Source organism: Schistocerca nitens, chromosome 9, assembly GCF_023898315.1.
Source record: "Schistocerca nitens isolate TAMUIC-IGC-003100 chromosome 9, iqSchNite1.1, whole genome shotgun sequence".
NCBI lineage: Eukaryota > Metazoa > Arthropoda > Insecta > Orthoptera > Acrididae > Schistocerca > Schistocerca nitens.
The window spans coordinates 323764127-323783787 of record NC_064622.1 but is presented as its reverse complement, the minus strand read 5'-3'; the positions used below and the strand labels follow the sequence as shown (position 1 = coordinate 323783787).

Sequence of the window (19661 nt, the reverse complement as noted above, 5' to 3'; positions counted from 1 at the left end):
GAACATTCTTTCCATATTTATGAATGTATTGTTAAACATGTACACAATCTGCTTTCCAGTAGTTATTTTCATAGCAATTGAAAAGTATAATTATTTTCAGGGAGAAGTAGATCCAACCCAAGTACATAAGTCCCTACAACGTATCAGAGAGCGAAAGTTGGCAAATTTCATTCCATGGGGCCCTGCGAGTATACAGGTTGCTCTTTCCAGGAAGTCTCCTTATATTCAAAGTGCACATCGTGTGTCTGGTCTCATGTTAGCCAACCACACAAATATTTCATCAGTAAGTATGTTGTTGTTTCTTCACTAGTTGAAATGTGAGTAAGGTAAAAGTTTTAGTTATTGCATGCCTTGTTACGTAGTTCAGATGCATTACTTCTTTCATTTTTAAATTCTTCTGCTTCTTCCTCTTCTTCTTCTTCTTCTTCTTCAGTTGCAAGTTATTTAAAAAGTTTGTTGTTGCATCCCTTTGTTTAACTTATTCATGGCACCGACCCCATTTTGTAGTAATGGTTAATGTGGTCAAATGCTGGAAGCCAAAAGTGAACATCAGTAGTATATGAACAGTGATTGAGCAAGCCACACAGCACAATAATGCTGTAGAGTGTTTGAAATTACTACTTTGCTTCCGTTACACAGAAAATGAGCTGTAATTTGAGTGCAGTAGGGACAGTCATGCCACTGGGCCCCGAAATTTGCAAAAAGTAGAATAATAAATCGCATAAAAATCTCTCTCTCTCTCTCTCTCTCTCTCTCTCTCTCTCTCTCTCTCTCTCTCTCCCAAAAATATTGTTCAACAATAGTTGATTAACCATAACTTTATTATTGACAACTTGGTTATTAATATTGCTGTATTGACCTTAATGAAGCAACCTATAAAGCAGCTCTGTATGTTGTCAGACAGGCAAATAGGACAAGAAAATCAAATGTTCTTTTAAATATTATTAATCTGTGATAGTATAATTGTAATGCCCTGGAAACTTAACATGATATGCTGATGCAACATGGAGTACATAATGCACCTTTTTCTCGTATTTGTAAATTATGTATTGTGCTGTCAGTGGGTTAGACATATTTCTTATTTTAAACTTTCAGTTTTAATAACTAGGTGCAAAACTTTGACAAAATCTTCATTTGCATGCCATTGTGAAGAATCTGTTATAAGCAACTTCAAATCAAATCTGGTAATACTCCCATTTGTGTAATTTAATAGATTCTTAGTTGAATCCTTATTATATTTTGGTCTGATTGTTCTGCCTCATGGCTCAATGTGTTGACCATCTTCAATTTGGAGGATTAATTAGGATGAAAGATGAGAGGATAAGAAACAGTTTCTGTAAACAATTTTCCAGTTCTTATGAACCACTGAAGAGAATTCACCCAGTTTTTATAAAGCTTTGAAAGAATAATGAAATCCAAATATGGGGTTTTAGCTCTGGTACAGCCACAAACCCATGTTCTGAAATTCGGTGATGAGGTGAATACTAATTGCACTCTTCTTATGTTCATCACAAGATTTTCAAGCAATAAATAGTTTTCACTATCCACCTTGCATGGCAGGGATGTAGTCCATAAAAATGGTGCTCTGATAAGTGATCAGCTAATTCCAAAACTTCAGTAGAATCTTCTCTTGGGTTCTGTTCTCTCAAAGCATCTTAAACAAAAGTGAATTGATCAAAATGTTCCCTGACCTTTCTGTGCTGAATGCCAGAGTGGAGTTACCCTTGATTGCAGAACAAGTGTTTTGAAACCTGAAATTTGTAACTGTGAGATTTTTGGGGAAAATTTAAGTGTAATCGAAGGGATAGGCAGATGGAAAAGGGTAATTTCATGCGAAGTCACCCAGTGGCTGTTGCCCTTACGTCACAGATTTTTCTGAAAATTTTCTATAAGAATGTACATAATGAGTTAGGGTTAAAATATTTTATCTGGAATTTTTTGACCAGAATTTTAATTAGGAGACCATTTTAAAATGTGGGCCCCTTCTACCAACTGGTGTTGAGAAACGAAGCGCCTTGTAAGTTTGTAACCACTATAACTTTTTTATTTATGAATCAATTTTATTCAATTTGGTGTCCTTGAAAAGTAAAAGACTAGAACTATAATATACAAATTATTAAAGTGCTGTGTCTAAGCAACAAATGTTTGAAAATTTGTAATTAATGCAATTTCTCACCATTTTTATTTATTTATTTATTTACTTTTTTGCAAACGTCAGGATTTTTTCCAGAAGAATCACAAGTTTCACCATCTGAATTTTTGTTTCAATTAATTCCTACTGCCATACTTTTCAACATTAAAAAATCAGAAGGGTGTTTGTCCTCTATTGTTAGAACTTATACTTTTTCAATAATGCTGGAATAATTAATTGCTTGAGATAGCTAATCAACAATACATGAAACAATAATGAAGAATTCAGTCTAAAACCAACTCACATGCAACACAGGCTGTGTGTGTTATGTTTTTGTGTGTTTGTGCACTTTATATATCTGAAGGACTTTTTTGTCTTGGTTTTGTGCTTCTTACATAAGCAGCCATTCTGTCTGGTAAGTTAGTTGAAAGTACAGTTAAACCCCTCAATATGATAACGTTCGGGTAGCCCCTCAATATGAGATAGTGAAAAGGAACGATTGAAATTAAAAAGGGAAAGAAGTCATGTAATCCATGCATAGTTGCGCAGTAATGTATAACCAGGGGGACTTCATTTAACTTCCATAAGTGCAATGGGTTGCATTTTTTCAACTTATTACAGTGCCCTCTGATATATAATTTTTATGAAGCGACGCTAGACCACCCAATGATATTATAATCTGCAAACAGTTGTTGCAGTATACGCTTTGTTTAACTGTGGCTTGTTATCAGATGTTTTAGTGAATTCAAATATTATAATGAGTGAAAAAAGATCACGTATTTTATTTAATGTTGTTTTCTTCACATGTTTTTTTTTAATTTTTTTATATCAATTATCATTAGAAATAACGATATATTCATATAAATATTATTATTATTTATTAATAATAAATAAATTTGTTTCATACAAAATTATATTATGATCGATGATAATTCATTTAAAAATACATGAAATTAAAATTTAGTCACATTTATAATTCCATTTTGAAGGTTGTTTTATAATTAGTTATTACTCTTTAAATTATTATTTATTCACTATATGATATCATCAATTTAATTATAAATTTAAAAATCGAGATTTGTATATTAATTTATTTATTAAATGTAATTTAGATACTTGAAATATATATTACCTTCAAACCAATCATTAATCCATTCAGTTTTAACAATATATAACCAAGTAATAAATAAATAATTATTAATTATTTTTGTCATTGATTTTGTTATTGACAGTTGAAAGTTAATTTTTAGGTATTTCATTTTAAAAGCCGTTAAGACATTCAGTACTACATTTTTAATGTTATAAGTGTTTTACATATTTTCACAGAATTTAAACAAAAAAAATATTTTCTTTATTTATGTAAAATTTATTACTTATATACGATAATTCAAATAAAACAAATTATAATAAACATAATTCAATTCCACAATCGGAGGTTTTATGTATTATGAATCTTACTAATCTCCTGTAGTAGCAACTGATTGACTGTCATAAAATATGTCACACTAGCAAGTTGAGGGGTTTTAGAATATCAGATTGAAGGGTTTTACATATTGAGGGGTTTGACTGTAATATAAAGTTGTTCCATAATGTGAATATTGGAGATCACTTAATAAAGTGGTCATTAACTCTTTCTCATTTCCCCTTACAGATTCTTCATAGTACATTCTTGACTAATTGGAGAACAAGAAAAAGTTTCAAACCATCCAGTTCTTTTCTGCAACATATACAGTTGATTAAAAATCACAATGGAAAACCAATGTTCTTTAGGTTTGTGTCAGCAGTTGTGTGTCAGAAGAAAAGTAGTAGCAGTGAAGAGCTTGATTTAATAAGTATGTCAAGCCTGAATAAAGCTGATATTGAATTATTGTAGCTGAGAAGCACCTGTGAAAATATTGAGTGTGTTTGTTCTTCTCACAAAAGGCGCTATTTGGGAACATTTGAAGACGGACAAAAAATTTGCTGTGACCCTTTTAAGAAGCATGGTAAAAAGACTGCTAAGAAATCTTTGAAACCTATTTCTTTAACCATGGCAAGGAAATATAATACCCTTGGACTTATCCTAGGTACCAAGCTGTGCATAACATGCCATAAGGACATTTTGCCTCCTATGGGGGATAACCTTCCAGGGATGGTTGATTGTGAAGTTGAAGATCAAGAATATTCACCAGATCCATCTACAGCTCTTCAAAACTTAATGGAAGTTGTGAATTACTTGAAATTTCACCACTTAAGGTTACCAAGAGAGCACAAGACAGGTGTCCAGAATACATTCAATCCAAGTCTCGTTGCTTAGCTTTAAAATTCCAGCAAACAGCATCAGATGTACTGCATGTTCCAGTGAAAAATGTGTCTGAAGAAGTTGGCAGTGCTGAATGTGCAGACTGAAATATTTTTATGCAAAAAATTAAAGAGGAATTCGGCAGAAGTTCTGTTAAAGAAAAGCTATAAATACTTACCGTAGCACCAGCTTCATGGAGTAAAGGAAAATCCAAATGTTTAACACTACCGAATACATGGTAAAGAAATCGAGGGTATTGCTAAAAGAAGATGGTATTTTGTCAAAAGGGAGTTATAAAGTGGGAAACAGACTAGGTAAGTATGTGGAAAAACGTGTCCAGAATTGTTACTGTGAAGATGATATGTCGCATTTCTGCTAATAAAAAAAGACTATCTGTCTGTCCCTTCAGAAAATGGCAAAAGAGTGTATAAGACAAAGACTAATTTTACATAATCTGAAAGATGTATACTTAGCTTTCAGAGAAAAGTTCCCTGAAGATAAAATTGGTTTTACTAAATTTTGTGAAGTTAGGCCAAAAGAGTGTGTTACTGTAAACAGTCTTGGAATGCATAACGTATGTGTATACATGTATCACCAAAACGTAAAACTGTTAATGCATGCTACATACGTGAAAGAACTGTACACTGAACCTCTACAGAAACTTGTGTGCAATCTGGAAAACAAGGAGTGCATGCTGCTTCGCTATTCTTGGTGTCCTGAAGAATATGAACTGCGCAGTTTTTTAATGGAGCTGAAGTCTTTACAAGATTGTGAAAATGTTGTATTCAGACAATGGATGCAAACTGATCGACCTACACTGGAGACATTAATGAAGACGACCGATGAATTTGTTGAGTATCTCATGCAAAAACTTCAAAACTTAACACATCATTATATATCAAAATCTCTGTCACCACTTCAAATCAAGCAAAGAAACCCTCCCCGATACTACATGCATCATTATAGTGGATTTTGCAGAGAACTATACCTGTTTGCTTCAGGATGCTGCACAAGGATTTCACTGGCAGAACATTCAAGTCACCCTTCATCCTTTTGTGGTGTACTTTAAAACAGATGAGTGCATTAAGTCAATGTCATTGTGTTGTGTAAGTGACTGTTTGCAGCATGATACAAACACATTCTATGTTTTCCAGAAAACTGCTCTCATATACTGGAACAATTACCACACATCCAGCATGTTATGTATTTCAGTGATGACAGTTTGCACAATATAAAAATTTAAGAACTTTTTAAATTTGTGCCATCACAAGTAAGATCATGGAGTAACTGCAAAATGGAATATTTTTGGCTCTGTCATGGCAAAAATGCATGTGATGGAGTTGGTGGTACTATTAAACGTTTAGCAACAAGAGCAAGTTTACAGCATCCATATGACAGTCACGTTTTAAGTCCAAAAGCTCTGCTTACATTTGCCAAAACTGATGTTCCAGGAATAGAAACCTTTTATGTTACAACAGAGGAGATAACAAAGATCACAAACATGTTACAAAAACGATATGAGACTTTTTACACTTCCTGGGACAAGAGAGAATCATTTTTTCAAACCACTGAATGAAAACAAGTTGCTGATAAAGCGTGTCTCATCATTTGAAAAAATTCTAGAGGTAAGATAGGAACACAGAGATGCAAAAGTCAAGTTCATGAGTCCAAGTGGCCCTTCCTCAAGTTATTCATGGCCACTTCACACTGATGTTTGCTGGATACCTTATAAAAACATTTTAATTACTTTGCCTGCTCCAAGTGCAAGCACAAGTACTGGTAGTTTATATACTTTTGAATCAGACATAATATAGTCCATTGAAAACTTGTTTGAAAGAATGAATGCTTTTTAGAATTTTATGAATGTGCTTTATGAGAACTGATCATCATTTGTGACCACTAGGTAAGAGTCACAAAGTGAAACATGTATATTATTATTTATGTTCTTTCTGTTTCAAATGATTAAACAGAACACCCTCCCTTCTGATTTCTTTTTTTTTTATGTTGAAATGTATGATAATAGGAATTCTTTGAGACAAAATTTAAAATGGTGAAGCTTGTGATTTTGACAAAAAAATTCATGAATTTTGCAAATATATATATATATATATATATATATATATATATATATATATATATATATATAAATTCATGAATTTTGCAAATATATATATATATATATATATATATATATATATATATATATATATATATATAACAGAGGGAAACATTCCACGTGGAAAAATATATCTAAAAAGAAAGATGATGAGACTTACCAAACAAAAGCGCTGGCAGGTCGATAGACACACAAACAAACACAAATTACACACAAAATTCAAGCTTTCGCAACAAACTGTTGCCTCATCAGGAAAGAGGGGAAGGAGAGGGAAAGACGAAAGGATGTGGGTTTTAAGGGAGAGGATAAGGAGTCATTCCACTCCCGGGAGCGGAAAGACTTACCTTAGGGGGAAAAAAGGACAGGTATACACTCGCGCACACACACACATATCCATCCACACATACAGACACAAGCAGACATATTTAAAGACAAAGAGTTTGGGCAGAGATGTCAGTCGAGGTGGAAGAGTAGAGGCAAAGAAGTTGTTTCTTTTTAGATATATATATATATATATATATATTAATGACTTTAATTACAGATTTGCACATATCTATATGTACAGTTGCAGCATATTTATAGTTTAGTGATATAGTTGGTCCTTTTATCTTTCAAATGACACCAAATTGAATAAAATTGATTTATAAATAAGGGAGTTACGGTAGTTAAAAAACTTTCAACCTACCTTTCGTACTGACGTCAGATGGAGAAAATGATACACATTTCAAAATGGCCCCCTGACTACAGTTTTGATCTAAAAAATCTGAAAAAAATATTTTATCACTTTCTATTTATGTACTTTCTTACACCAAATTTTCACCAATATCATGTTTAAAAGAATAGTTGACCATGTACACAGTAGAACAGTTCATAATGGGAGAGAAACCTCCATGGTATACAGTCACTGTAAAGAAAAAGATTACTGCATAATAGGTGTAAAATGAAGTGTATGGCTATAGATAGAAAGATACTGAATGCAACGCATTTGGCTGTCAAGAGAGCAATGTGTGATGCATTCAGTGACTACTGTAACAGAAAATTGTCAAGTGATGTTTCACAAAACCCATAGAACTTGTGGTTATATATAAAGACTGTTATTGGCACCAGAGTTAGGGTCTAGTCCCTAGTGAATGAGACAGGAACTGAAATTGAGGATAGCAAAGCAAAAGCGGAAATGCTGAGCTCCTTTACAAAGGGCCATCCAGGAGAATTGTCATAATTTAATCTGTGTACCAGTGAAAAGATGAATGAAATGAGTATTAGTGTCAGTGGTGTTGAGAAATAGCTGAAATAGTTAAAACTGAACAAAGATTCAGGGCCTGATGGAATTCCTGTCAATTTCTATACTAACTGAATTAGCCCCTCCTCTGACTATAATGTACCATAGACCCCTCGAACAAAAACCCATGTCCAGTTCTTGGAAAACAGCGTAACTCACATCTATCTACAAAAAGGATAGTAGAAGTGAACTAGTATCCATGACATCAATTTGTTGTAAAATCTTGGAACATATACTGAGCTCAAACATAATGAGGTACCTTGAACAGAAGACCACCTAAATCCCAACCAGCATGGACTGCGAAAATATTTATTGTGTCAAACCCAACTCGCACTTTTCTCACAGCTTTGGATCATGGCAGTCAGGTAGATGGAGTGTGTTATATCCACAGATTAACACACATTTGCGAATAAAAAAATTTTTATTAGGTGGAGCAAGGCCACCGCTTAATTTTACAAAAAGATGAACTTCCTTCAAAAACAAAAAGCTTCTTCTGCCAAAATTTTATAACAAGCCAAAGAATTATGCCACCTTATTGAATTGAAATGTTGGCAACTGAACTGAATTTACGTTCCTTTGATGGGTTTTCTCTCGATGCTTTACGGCGGTTGCCGAGGATGTAGATGGGTGCAGAGTGCGGGGTTGTTGGCCGGCGTAGCGAAGACGTGGCACCTGGATGTTCCGGCTGCGTTGAAGTCTCTTCCGGGTGGCAGTCCGCGGCGGGTCAAAAGACACCTGCTTTCCTTTCTTCCGGCTATTTAACACGACGGCTCCAGTCTTCCTCCGCTGATTCCAGAGTGATGATTGGCGGTCATTGGCGATCCCTGATTGGTGGATGGTAATATCATGGTGTGACCATCCGCGCCGGAAAAAAGGCTCGTGCGTGTGCGTAGTTCGCGGCTGATTGAATGTTTGGCGGGAACGCCTCTTGCACCGGCTGGCAGAACGTGCTAGTACTAAGTTGGAGGCGCCACTTAACTCTGCCGCGGTAGCCGACTGTTATGTTGGTGTGGCTGTGCGCGCCACGGCAGAGTATTTCTTGATTTCTGATTCAGTACCACACCTATGTTTGTCAAAAGTACAATCATATGGGCCTATGAAGTAAAATTTGTAACTAGGTAGAGAACCTTTTGGTATGGAGGTTGCAGCATGTTATCTTGGATGGAGAGTCGTCGTCAGGTGTAGAAGTAAGTTCAGGTGCGCCCCAGGGAAGATTTTTAGGACTCTCAGTGTTCATGTTGTATATTAATGAACTCACAGACAATATTAATAGTAACCTCAAGACTTCTTTCAGATAATGCAGTTATCTGTAATGAAGTACTGTGTGAAAGAAGCAGCATAAATATTGTCAGACCTTGATAAGATTTCAAAATGGTGCAAACATTGGCAACTTGCTTTAAATGTTCGGAATTGTGAAACTGTGCTCTTCATAAAAATACGTAGTTTTAAATACCTGGGTGTAACACTCTGTAGAGATAAGAAATGGATTGATCACATAGGCTCAGTCGTGGATAAATCAGGTGCTAGATTTTGGGGTGTGTGCAATTAGTCTAAAGGAGATTGCATACAAATCACTTGTGCAACAAGTTCTAGAATATTCCTCAAGTATGTGGGATCTGTACCAAATAGGACTAACAGGTGATAGTGAACATATACAGAAAAGGGCAGCACAAACTATCACAGGTTTGTTTGATCGGTGGGAGAATGTCACAGAGATACTGAAGGATCTCAACTGGAAGACTTTTGGGGATAGTTTACATCTATCCTGAGAAAGTCTTATCTATTACCAAAGTTTCAAAAACTAGCTTCAAATGATGACTAGGAATGTACTACAACCATTTGCCTATTGCTCACATAGGTATCATGAGGATAAGATTAATTACTGCATGCACAGAGGCATTCAATCAATCATTCTTCCCATGTTCAATTTGTGAATGGCACAGGAAGAAAACCTAATAACTGGTACACTGGGACATACTCTCTGCCATGCACTTCACAGTTGTGCATAGAGAATAGGTGTAGGTGTAAATAATTGGATATGTGTGTCTACATCTTGTCTTTCCCCCAAAAATGCTTAACAGGATGATTTCATATATCGGATGCTGTCAGGAGTAAGAATGGGAAGTGGTTTTCTCTTTTTCCTTATTTTCAAATACATTTTTATGTAAAAATCAAACATTGGAAAATCCAGGATGAAATGTAACAACATTAGAGAAAGAAAGTTGCTAATCGCCATATAGCGGAGATGCTGAGTCGCGATAGCCACAACAAGAAGATTCACACAATTATAGCTTTCAGCCTTTAAGGCCTGTGTCAGCAAAACACACACACACACACACACACACACAATCTGAGATTGCAGACATGTGTGCAATTTGCGTTTGCTTGAATGTGTGTGCGTGTGTGACTGAGTGTCTATTGCTGACAAAGGACTTAATGGCTGAAAACTATAATTGTGTGAATCCTTTTTGTTGTGCCTGTAGCGACTCAGCATCCTCGGGTAGTGTCAAGTGTCAGACAGGCACATTAAAAAAGAATGCTGGATATTATGTAGCTATTGGACTAGATGCAACACACACACACACACGGCTATTGTTATCTCCAGGCACTGGCACCCAGGTATGCCCGCATCTGAGGTGAATGATGCTCTTTTGCTGGGGTGTGTTGTGGGGGTACAGGAGAGGAATAGGATGAGGAGGAGAAGGTAGGAGTGGGGAAGAGTCCAGTGCTGCCTGTGGGAGTGTGCAGGGATGAGTGGGTTCTCAATAGTGGGCTGCTAATTGCAACATCAGGAGGCTGTATTTGGAGGACGGGAGAGGGCAAAAGTATGAGGGTGGTAGTAGTAGTAGTAGTAGTAGTAGTAGTAGTATGGGAATTGTGCAGGTGCACTGGCGGGATCGAAGGCATGTGTAGGTCGGAAGTTGAAGCAAGGAAGCTGAAAGGCAGTTAAAGGACACAGATTAGCGTAGGTGGAAGCAAAGGTTCCACCACTGGTTATAAACCACAGGATTGCCTGGCAGAGCACTCTTCATCTGTCAGATGCATCCACCTAAAAGATCTGCCAGTGAGCCCATACCACAAATGCAGCAGGACCTCCAGTCCCTTCTCAAATCTGTAGGCCCATACTAGAACCTCTCACCTGAATTTATGTCCCTCTTCACCCCACCACTTACTACACTCCTACATTATAGATGCTTTCTAAACTACATTAACACAACCACACTGGACACCCTATCAAGTCCGGTTGCTGCCTCACGGAATGAATCTCTGCCCTTATGTATCAACTACTTCAGCCTATTACCCAAAATATACTCTCCGATATAAAAAACACTAACCATTTTCTCTACGGACTCTCCACAGTTGTTGTTCCCTTACCACGCTGATCGTCACTGTTGATGCCTCATCTCTTTGCACTAACTTCCCCAATGTCCATGGCCTTACTGCCATTGAACTCTACCTTTCCCAATAACTGACTGACTGACTGTCTGTATCCTAGCCCACAATGATTTCTCCTTTGAAGACATCACCTACAAACGAATCCATAGCACACAGTGGGTACCTGGATCACACCATTTTTTCCAGCCTCACCTAATTACCCAGATTCCCAAACCTCTTACCTCATTCATATTCAGTGATGTCATTTTCATGATCTGGACTGAGGGTGAGGACATCCTATCCACATTCCTCCAGAACCTCAACAGCTTCTACTCCATTCACTTGGGTCCTACTCAACCCAACAGGCAACCTTCCTCAGTGTTGACCACCACCACAAAGATAGCTACATCAATATCTCCACTTGGACAGTTGCCCCACCCTTTTCACACCAAGAAGTCCCTTTCACACAGCCCAGACACCTGTGGCTGTGACATCCATAGTGCTGAGCAGTTTCTCTCCAGATATTCCATGGTTCTTTCTGAGGATTTCACAGACAGAAAGTACCTTTCTCACTACACCCAGAAACATTTCTCCAGTGCCTTGTCTTCCCAGTCACCTACCATCCAAGGAACCCCACTGTGCTTTGGTACAATCCACAACAGGAGTGGAGCAGTTGAATTTTCTGCCAGGTTTTGGACTACTTTTTGTGCCCTGAAATGAGAAATACATTTTCCACCCCTCTCACAATAAGATTCCATTCCCCACCCAACCTCTGCAAGTCCTTCGCTGTCCCTCTTCCATCCATGCTCCCAATCCCTTGCCCCATGGTTCATATCCCAGCGACAGAACTGGATGCAACATCTGTCCTATTCATCCTCTCATCACCACCACTACCACCTACTACACTCCTGTCACAGGTAGGTCCACCTGTCAACACAGCCATGTGATCTGTCAGCTGATCTGCAACTACTGTGCTGCATTCTACATGGGCATGACCACTAACAAGCTGGCTGTCTGCATGAATGGCCACTGCCAAAATGTGACCAAGAAACAACTCAACCACCCAATTGCTGAGCATACCGCCTAACATGACGAGCTCAACTTCATCTACTGTTTTACCATGCTGCCACTCGAGCCCTACAAATAAATGTCTTCAATCCTGCCAGTGCACCAGCACAGTCTTATCCTCTTCTCTGCTTCTCTCCTCTTACCTTTGCCCTAGCCCCCCACCCCCACCCCTCCCCCTGCATTTTCCCGCAGGCAGCACATGCATATTCCCTCCCCACTCCTTGCTATCTCTCCACTGCCCCATCCCTCACTCCAGCAAAGATTGTCGCTCATCCCAGATAGAGTTGCAGTCAGGCATTAGTGCCTGGAGATGACTCTTGTTCATTTTTTAAAAAATAGCCTGTTGGAGAGCTATCATATTTTTGTAGTTGCCCTCGTTGTAGGTGCAAAGTTTCTTATTTTGATATCTACATCTACATCCATACTCCGCAAGCCACCTGGCAGTGTGTGGCGGAGGGTACTTTGAGTACCTATATCGGTTCTCCCTTCTATTCCAGTCTTGTACTGTTCGTGGAAAGAAATGTTGTCGGTATGCCTTTGTGTGGGCTCTAATCTCTCTGATTTTATCCTCATGGTCTCTTTGCGAGATATACGTAGGAGGGAGCAATATACTGCTCGACTCCTCGGTGAAGGTATGTTCTCGAAAATTCATCAAAAGCCGATACCGATCTACTGAGCATCTCTCCTGCAAAGTCTTCCACTGGAGTTTATCTGTTATCTCTGTAATGCTTTCGCGATTACCAAATGATCCTGTAACGAAGTGTGCTGCTCTCCGTTGGATCGTCTCTATCAACCCTATCTGGCACAGATCCCACACTGGTGAGCAATATTCAAGCAGTGGGCGAACAAGTGTACTGTAACCTACTTCCTTTGTTTTCGGATTGCATTTCCTTAGGACTCTTCCAATGAATCTCAGTCAGGCATCTGCTTTACTGACGATCAACATTATATGATCATTCCATTTTAAATCACTCCTAATGCCTACTCCCAGATAATTTATGGAATTAACTGCTTCCAGTTGCTGACCTACTATATTGTAGCTAAATGATAAAGGATCTTTCTTTCTATCTATTCGCAGCACGTTACACTTGTCTACATTGAGATTCAATTGCCATTCCTTGCACCATGCGTCAATTCGTTGCAGATCCTCCTGCATTTCAGTACAATTTTCCATTGTTACAACCTCTCGATATACCACAGCGTCATCCGCAAAAAGCCTCCGTGAACTTCCGATGTTATCAACAAGGTCATTTATGTATATTGTGAATAGCAACGGTCCTACGACACTCCCCTGCGGCACACCCAACATCACTCTCACTTCGGAAGACTTCTTTCCATTGAGAATGACATGCTGCGTTCTGTTATCTAGGAACTCTTCAATCCAATTACACAATTGGTCTGATAGTCGATATGCTCTTACTTTGTTCATTAGACGACTGGGAGGAACTGTATCGAACGTCTTGCGGAAGTCAAGAAACACGGCATCTATTTGGGAACCCGTGTCTCTGGCCTTCTGAGTCTCGTGGACGAATAGCGCGAGCTGGGTTTCACATGATCGTCTTTTTTGAAACCCATGTTGATTCCTACAGAGGTGATTTCTAGTGTCCTGAAAAGTCATTATACTCGAACGTAATACGTGTTCCAAAATTCTACACCTGATCGACGTTAGAGATATAGGTCTATAGTTCTGCACATCTGTTCAATGTCTCTTCATGAAATCAGGGATGACCTGTGCCCTTTTCCAATCCTTCGGAACGCTACGCTCTTCTAGAGACCTACAGTACACCACTACAAGAAGAGGGGCAAGTTCCTTCGCGTTGTTGTTGTTGTTGTGGTCTTCAGTCCTGAGACTGGTTTGATGCAGCTCTCCATGCTACTCTATCCTGTGCAAGCTTCTTCATCTCCCAGTACCTACTGCAACCTACATCCTTCTCAATCTGCTTAGTGTATTGATCTCTTGGTCTCCCTCTACGATTTTTACCCTCCACGCTGCCCTCCAATGCTAAATTTGTGATCCCTTGATGCCTCAAAACATGTCCTACCAACCGATCCCTTCTTCTAGTCCAGTTGTGCCACAAACTTCTCTTCTCCCCAATCCTATTCAACACCTCCTCATTAGTTACGTGATCTACCCACCTTATCTTCAGCATTCTTCTGTAGCGCCACATTTCGAAAGCTTCTATTCTCTTCTTGTCCAAATTGGTTATCGTCCATATTTCACTTCCATACAAATACTTTCAGAAACGACTTCCTGACACTTAAATCTATACTCGATGTTAACAAATTTCTCTTCCTCAGAAACGATTTCCCTGCCATTGCCAGTCTACATTTTATATCCTCTCTACTTCGACCATCATCAGTTATTTTGCTCCCTAAATAGCAAAACTCCTTTACTACTTTAAGTGTCTCATTTCCTAATCTAATTCCCTCAGCATCACCCGATTTAATTTGACTACATTCCATTATCCTCGTTTAGCTTTTGTTGATGTTCATATTATATCCTCCTATCAAGACACTGTCCATTCCGTTCAACTGCTCTTCCAAGTCCTTTGCTGTCTCTGACAGAATTACAGTGTCATCGGCGAACCTCAAAGTTTTTACTTCTTCTCCATGAATTTTAATACCTACTCCGAATTTTTCTTTTGTTTCCTTTACTGCTTGCTCAATATACAGATTGAATAACATCGGGGAGAGGCTACAACCCTGTCTCACTCCCTTCCCAACCACTGCTTCCCTTTCATGCCCCTCGACTCTTATAACTGCCATCTGGTTTCTGTACAAATTGTAAATAGCCTTTCGCTCCCTGTATTTTACCCCTGCCACCTTCAGAATTTGAAAGAGAGTATTCCAGTTAACGTTGTCAAAAGCTTTCTCTAAGTCTACAAATGCTAGAAACGTAGGTTTGCCTTTTCTTAATCTTTCTTCTAACGTAAGTCGTAAGGTTAGTATTGCCTCACGTGTTCCAACATTTCTACGGAATCCAAACTGATCTTCCCCGAGGTCCGCTTCTACCAGTTTTTCCATTCGTCTGTACAGAATTCGCGTTAGTATTTTGCAGCTGTGACTTATTAAACTGATAGTTCGGTAATTTTCACATCTGTCAACACCTGCTTTCTTTGGGATTGGAATTATTATATTCTTCTTGAAGTCTGTGGGTATTTTGCCTGTCTCATACATCTTGCTCACCAGATGGTAGAGTTTTGTCATGACTGGCTCTCCCAAGGCCATCAGTAGTTCTAATGGAATGTTGTCTACTCCCGTGGCCTTGTTTCGACTCAGGTCTTTCAGTGCTCTGTCAAACTTTTCACGCAGTATCTTATCTCCCATTTCATCTTCATCTACATCCTCTTCCATTTCCATAATATTGTCCTCAAGTACATCGCCCTTGTATAAACCCTCTATATACTCCTTCCACCTTTCTGCCTTCCCTTCTTTGCTTAGAACTGGGTTGCCATCTGAGCTCTTGATATTCATACAAGTGGTTCTCTTCTCTCCAAAGGTCTCTTTAATTTTGCTGTAGGCAGTATCTATCTTACCTCTAGTGAGATAAGCCTCTACATCCTTACATTTGTCCTGTAGCCATCCCTGCTTAGCCATTTTGCACTTCCTGTCGATCTCATTTTTGAGACGTTTGTATTCCTTTTTGCCTGCTTCATTTACTGCATTTTTATATTTTCTCCTTTCATCAATTAAATTCAATATTTCTTCTGTTACCAAAGGATTTCTTTTAGCCCTCGTCTTTTGACCTACTTGATCCTCTGCTGCCTTCACTACTTCATCGCTCAGAGCTACCCACCTTTCTTCTACTGTATTTCTTCCCCCATTCCTGTCAATTGTTCCCTTATGCTCTCCCTGAAACTCTCTACAACTTCTCGTTCTTTCAGTTTATCCAGGTCCCATCTCCTTAAATTCCCATCTTTTTGCAGTTTCTTCAGTTTCAATCTGCAGTTCATAACCAAGAGATTGTGGTCAGAGTCCACATCTGCCCCTGGAAATGTCTTACAATTTAAAACCTGGTTCCTAAATCTCTGTCTTACCATTATATAATCTATCTGATACCTTTTAGTATCTCCAGGATTCTTCCAGGTATACAACCTTCTTTTATGATTCTTGAACCAAGTGTTAGCTATGATTAAGTTATGCTCTGTGCAAAATTCTACATGGCGGCTTCCTCTTTCATTTCTTACCCCCAATCCATATTCACCTACTATGTTTCCTTCTCTTCCTTTTCCTACTGACAAATTCCAGTCACCCATGACTATTAAATTTTCGTCTCCCTTCACTACCTGAATAATTTCTTTTATCTCGTCATACATTTCATCAATTTCTTCATCATCTGCAGAGCTAGTTGGCATATAAACTTGTACTACTGTAGTAGGCATGGGCTTTGTGTCTATCTTGGCCACAATAATGCGTTCACTATGCTGTTTGTAGTAGCTAACCCGCACTCCTATTTTTTTATTCATTATTAAACCTACTTCTGCATTACCCCTATTTGATTTTGTATTTATAACGCAGTAATCACCTGACCAAAAGTCTTGTTCGTCCTGCCACCGAACTTCACTAATTCCCACTATATCTAACTTTAACCTATCCATTTCCTTTTTTAAATTTTCTAGCCTACCTGCCCGATTAAGGGATCTGACATTCCACGCTCCGATCCGTAGAATGCCAGTTTTCTTTCTCCTGATAACAACGTCCTCTTGAGTAGTCCCCGCCCGGAGATCCGAATGGGGGACTATTTTACCTCCGGAATATTTTACCCAAGAGGACGCCATCATCATTTAATCATACAGTAGAGCTGCATGTCCTCGGGAAAAATTACGGCTGTAGTTTCCCCTTGCTTTCAGCCGTTCGCAGTACCAGCACAGCAAGGCCGTTTTGGTTAATGTTACAAGGCCACATCAGTCAATCATCCAGACTGTTGCCCCTGCAACTACTGAAAAGGCTGCTGCCCCTCTTCAGGAACCACATGTTTGTCTGGCCTCTCAACAGATACCCCTCCGTTGTGGTTGCACCTACGGTACGGCCATCTGTATCGCTGAGGCACGCAAGCCTCCCCACCAACGGCAAGGTCCATGGTTCATGGGGGGGTCTTTCGCGTACTCTGTGTAAAATCAAACTGGTATTCCATCAGGTCCAGCGGCCTTTCCTCTTTTGAGTGATTTTAATTGTTTCTCTATCCCTGTGTCATCTATTTCGATATCTACCGTTTTGTCATCTGTGCGACAATCTAGAGAGGGAACTACAGTGCAGTCTTCCTCTGTGAAACAGCTTTGGAAAAAGACATTTAGTATTTCGGCCTTTAGCCTGTCATCCTCTGTTTCAGTATCATTTTGGTCACAGAATGTCTAGACATTTTGTTTTGATCCACCTACCGCTTTGACATCAGACCAAAATTTCTTAGGATTTTCTGCCAAGTCAGTACATAGAACTTTACTTTCGAATACATTGAACGCCTATCACATAGCCCTCCTCACATTACATTTCGCTTCGCGTAATTTTTGTTTGTCTGTAGGGCTTTGGCTATGTTTATGTTTGCTGTGAAGTTCCCTTTGCTTCCGCAGCAGTTTTCTAACTCGGTTGTTGTACCACGGGGGCTCTTTTGCATCTCTTACAATCTTGCTTGGCACATACTCATCTAATGCATATTGTACGATGGTTTTGAACTTTGTCCACTGATCCTCAACACTATCTGTACTTGAGACAAAACTTTTGTGTTGAGCCGTCAAGTACTCTGAAATCTGCAATACGAAATTTCTCATGTCCTGTGTCAGAATTCACGCTTTTGCCCCCATAGGTAACGTGGCACTTCCATGCACTGTTAATTTACGTACTTATAGAGTGCAAAAGAAAAACATTAACATTTGTTTGACAGATGGCAGATTTCCTGATGAATGCAGAGTTTGAAGTAATTTCTTTCCTGTAATTTATGAAGTTTTCTCGGTGGATAGAACATTCCATCATCTTTTGAGCTTGAATCCAGGACAGAAGATGATGAGGGAATCAATTCCATATCTGCTTCTAATTGTTGCCTATTTCCCCTTTCATTAATTTATTCCTTGTTTGTATATCTGATGGGTATGCTTAGGATCTTCTTATTTCTGCATGTGGTACATGGATGGTTTTGTCTTACAATTTGTAAGAAGAAAATCAAATATTTTTTTTTAATCATGAATTTAACATTATATATTCATAAAGGTAATTTGGATTTTACTTGTGTCTGTCCTATTTGTGAATTAATAATGTTCCATTCTTATAGCTATTTGAACGAGCCCTGCAGCAATACGACAAACTTCGCAAGCGTGAAGCGTTCTTGGAGCAATTTCGCAAGGAACCAATGTTCCAGGACTCGCTGGAAGAGTTAGATCTGTCTCGGCAAACTGTACAGGATCTAGTTGAAGAATATAAGGCGGCAACACGCCCTGACTACTTGACTTGGGGAGCTTCATCAGAATAATTGAAAATTAATGAATATGTGCATTACATTTAAGCATTATTAAATAAAAAGCTTAAATGTGATGCACTCAACTTTGTGTATATTATTTGTACATAAGCCATACTGTACTGAAGGAAGTCCATACTGTATCAAAGAAAGTAAAATGTTCAAATGTTATGGTAACATAGTTCACATTAGTTTCTTGTGCTCTGTTACTGGTTTTGAAAGAAACAGACTTGTATTATTTTTACCTATCATAGGGCACTATTGTGTTGTTCGTCTGTGATTAGTGTCTATTAATTCACTGTGTGTGTGCATGTGCACACGCATGTGTAACATTTATTTTGTGCATGTTTGTAAACTTTTTGACCAATTATTAGTTTGAGAAAGAACCCTTTTTATGTTTTGTGGAAGTACAATAGTACATGAGTGCGTAACAAAAGTGATATTATAGTGCAGCTCATAGTTCCATTCATACTTCATTGCTGCCTGTAAATTTAATATTGAACTCACATACACAAATAGTCATCAATACTTTATTTATTATTTTTAAATCTGTAGGGAGTGACCCTTGCATTCTCTTTTGAAGCATAAGCAAGGGTCATTTCCTGTGTGTCATTTATTTTTACCCATATTGAAGACAAACTTCCATTTGTTAATTTTTGATATAAAATATATTAACTGAATTGCGAAACCCTCCATTAACTAAGTTGCATTTAATGTGTACAGCTTTTCTAGTCTTGTATTACTACTTGAATAATAAAGTAGATCTCTTGTAAGTAAACCAGTCCACTTTTACATCACCTATCTCGATGGTAAATGCCTGAATCTTCTTTCTTTCTTTCTTTTTTTATTCTACTCACACACAGAAGATAAAAGGACTAGGAAAAGGTCAATTACCAAAAGCAGAATCTGATGATTCGTTAAACTTTTGGAGGTGTGTGTGTGTGTGAGATGTTTTAGGTTTGTCGT

The 19661-nt window shown here is 38.4% G+C and overlaps 1 protein-coding gene across 3 annotated transcripts in view; it reads left to right on the top strand.

The window, feature by feature from the left end:
- Positions 1 to 19115, top strand: part of LOC126203022 (tubulin gamma-1 chain) — a 68357-nt gene extending 49242 nt beyond the window's left edge. For 2 of the 3 annotated variants that reach the window (XM_049937259.1, XM_049937261.1), the window contains 2 exons: positions 101 to 283; positions 18513 to 19115. In XM_049937259.1, coding sequence (XP_049793216.1) covers positions 101 to 283; positions 18513 to 18710 — 381 coding nt within the window. In that variant the 3' untranslated portion in view covers positions 18711 to 19115. The remainder of the gene's footprint in view (positions 1 to 100; positions 284 to 18512) is intronic. The other variant, XM_049937260.1, reaches the window with a different exon arrangement.
- Positions 19116 to 19661: the final 546 nt, after the last annotated feature.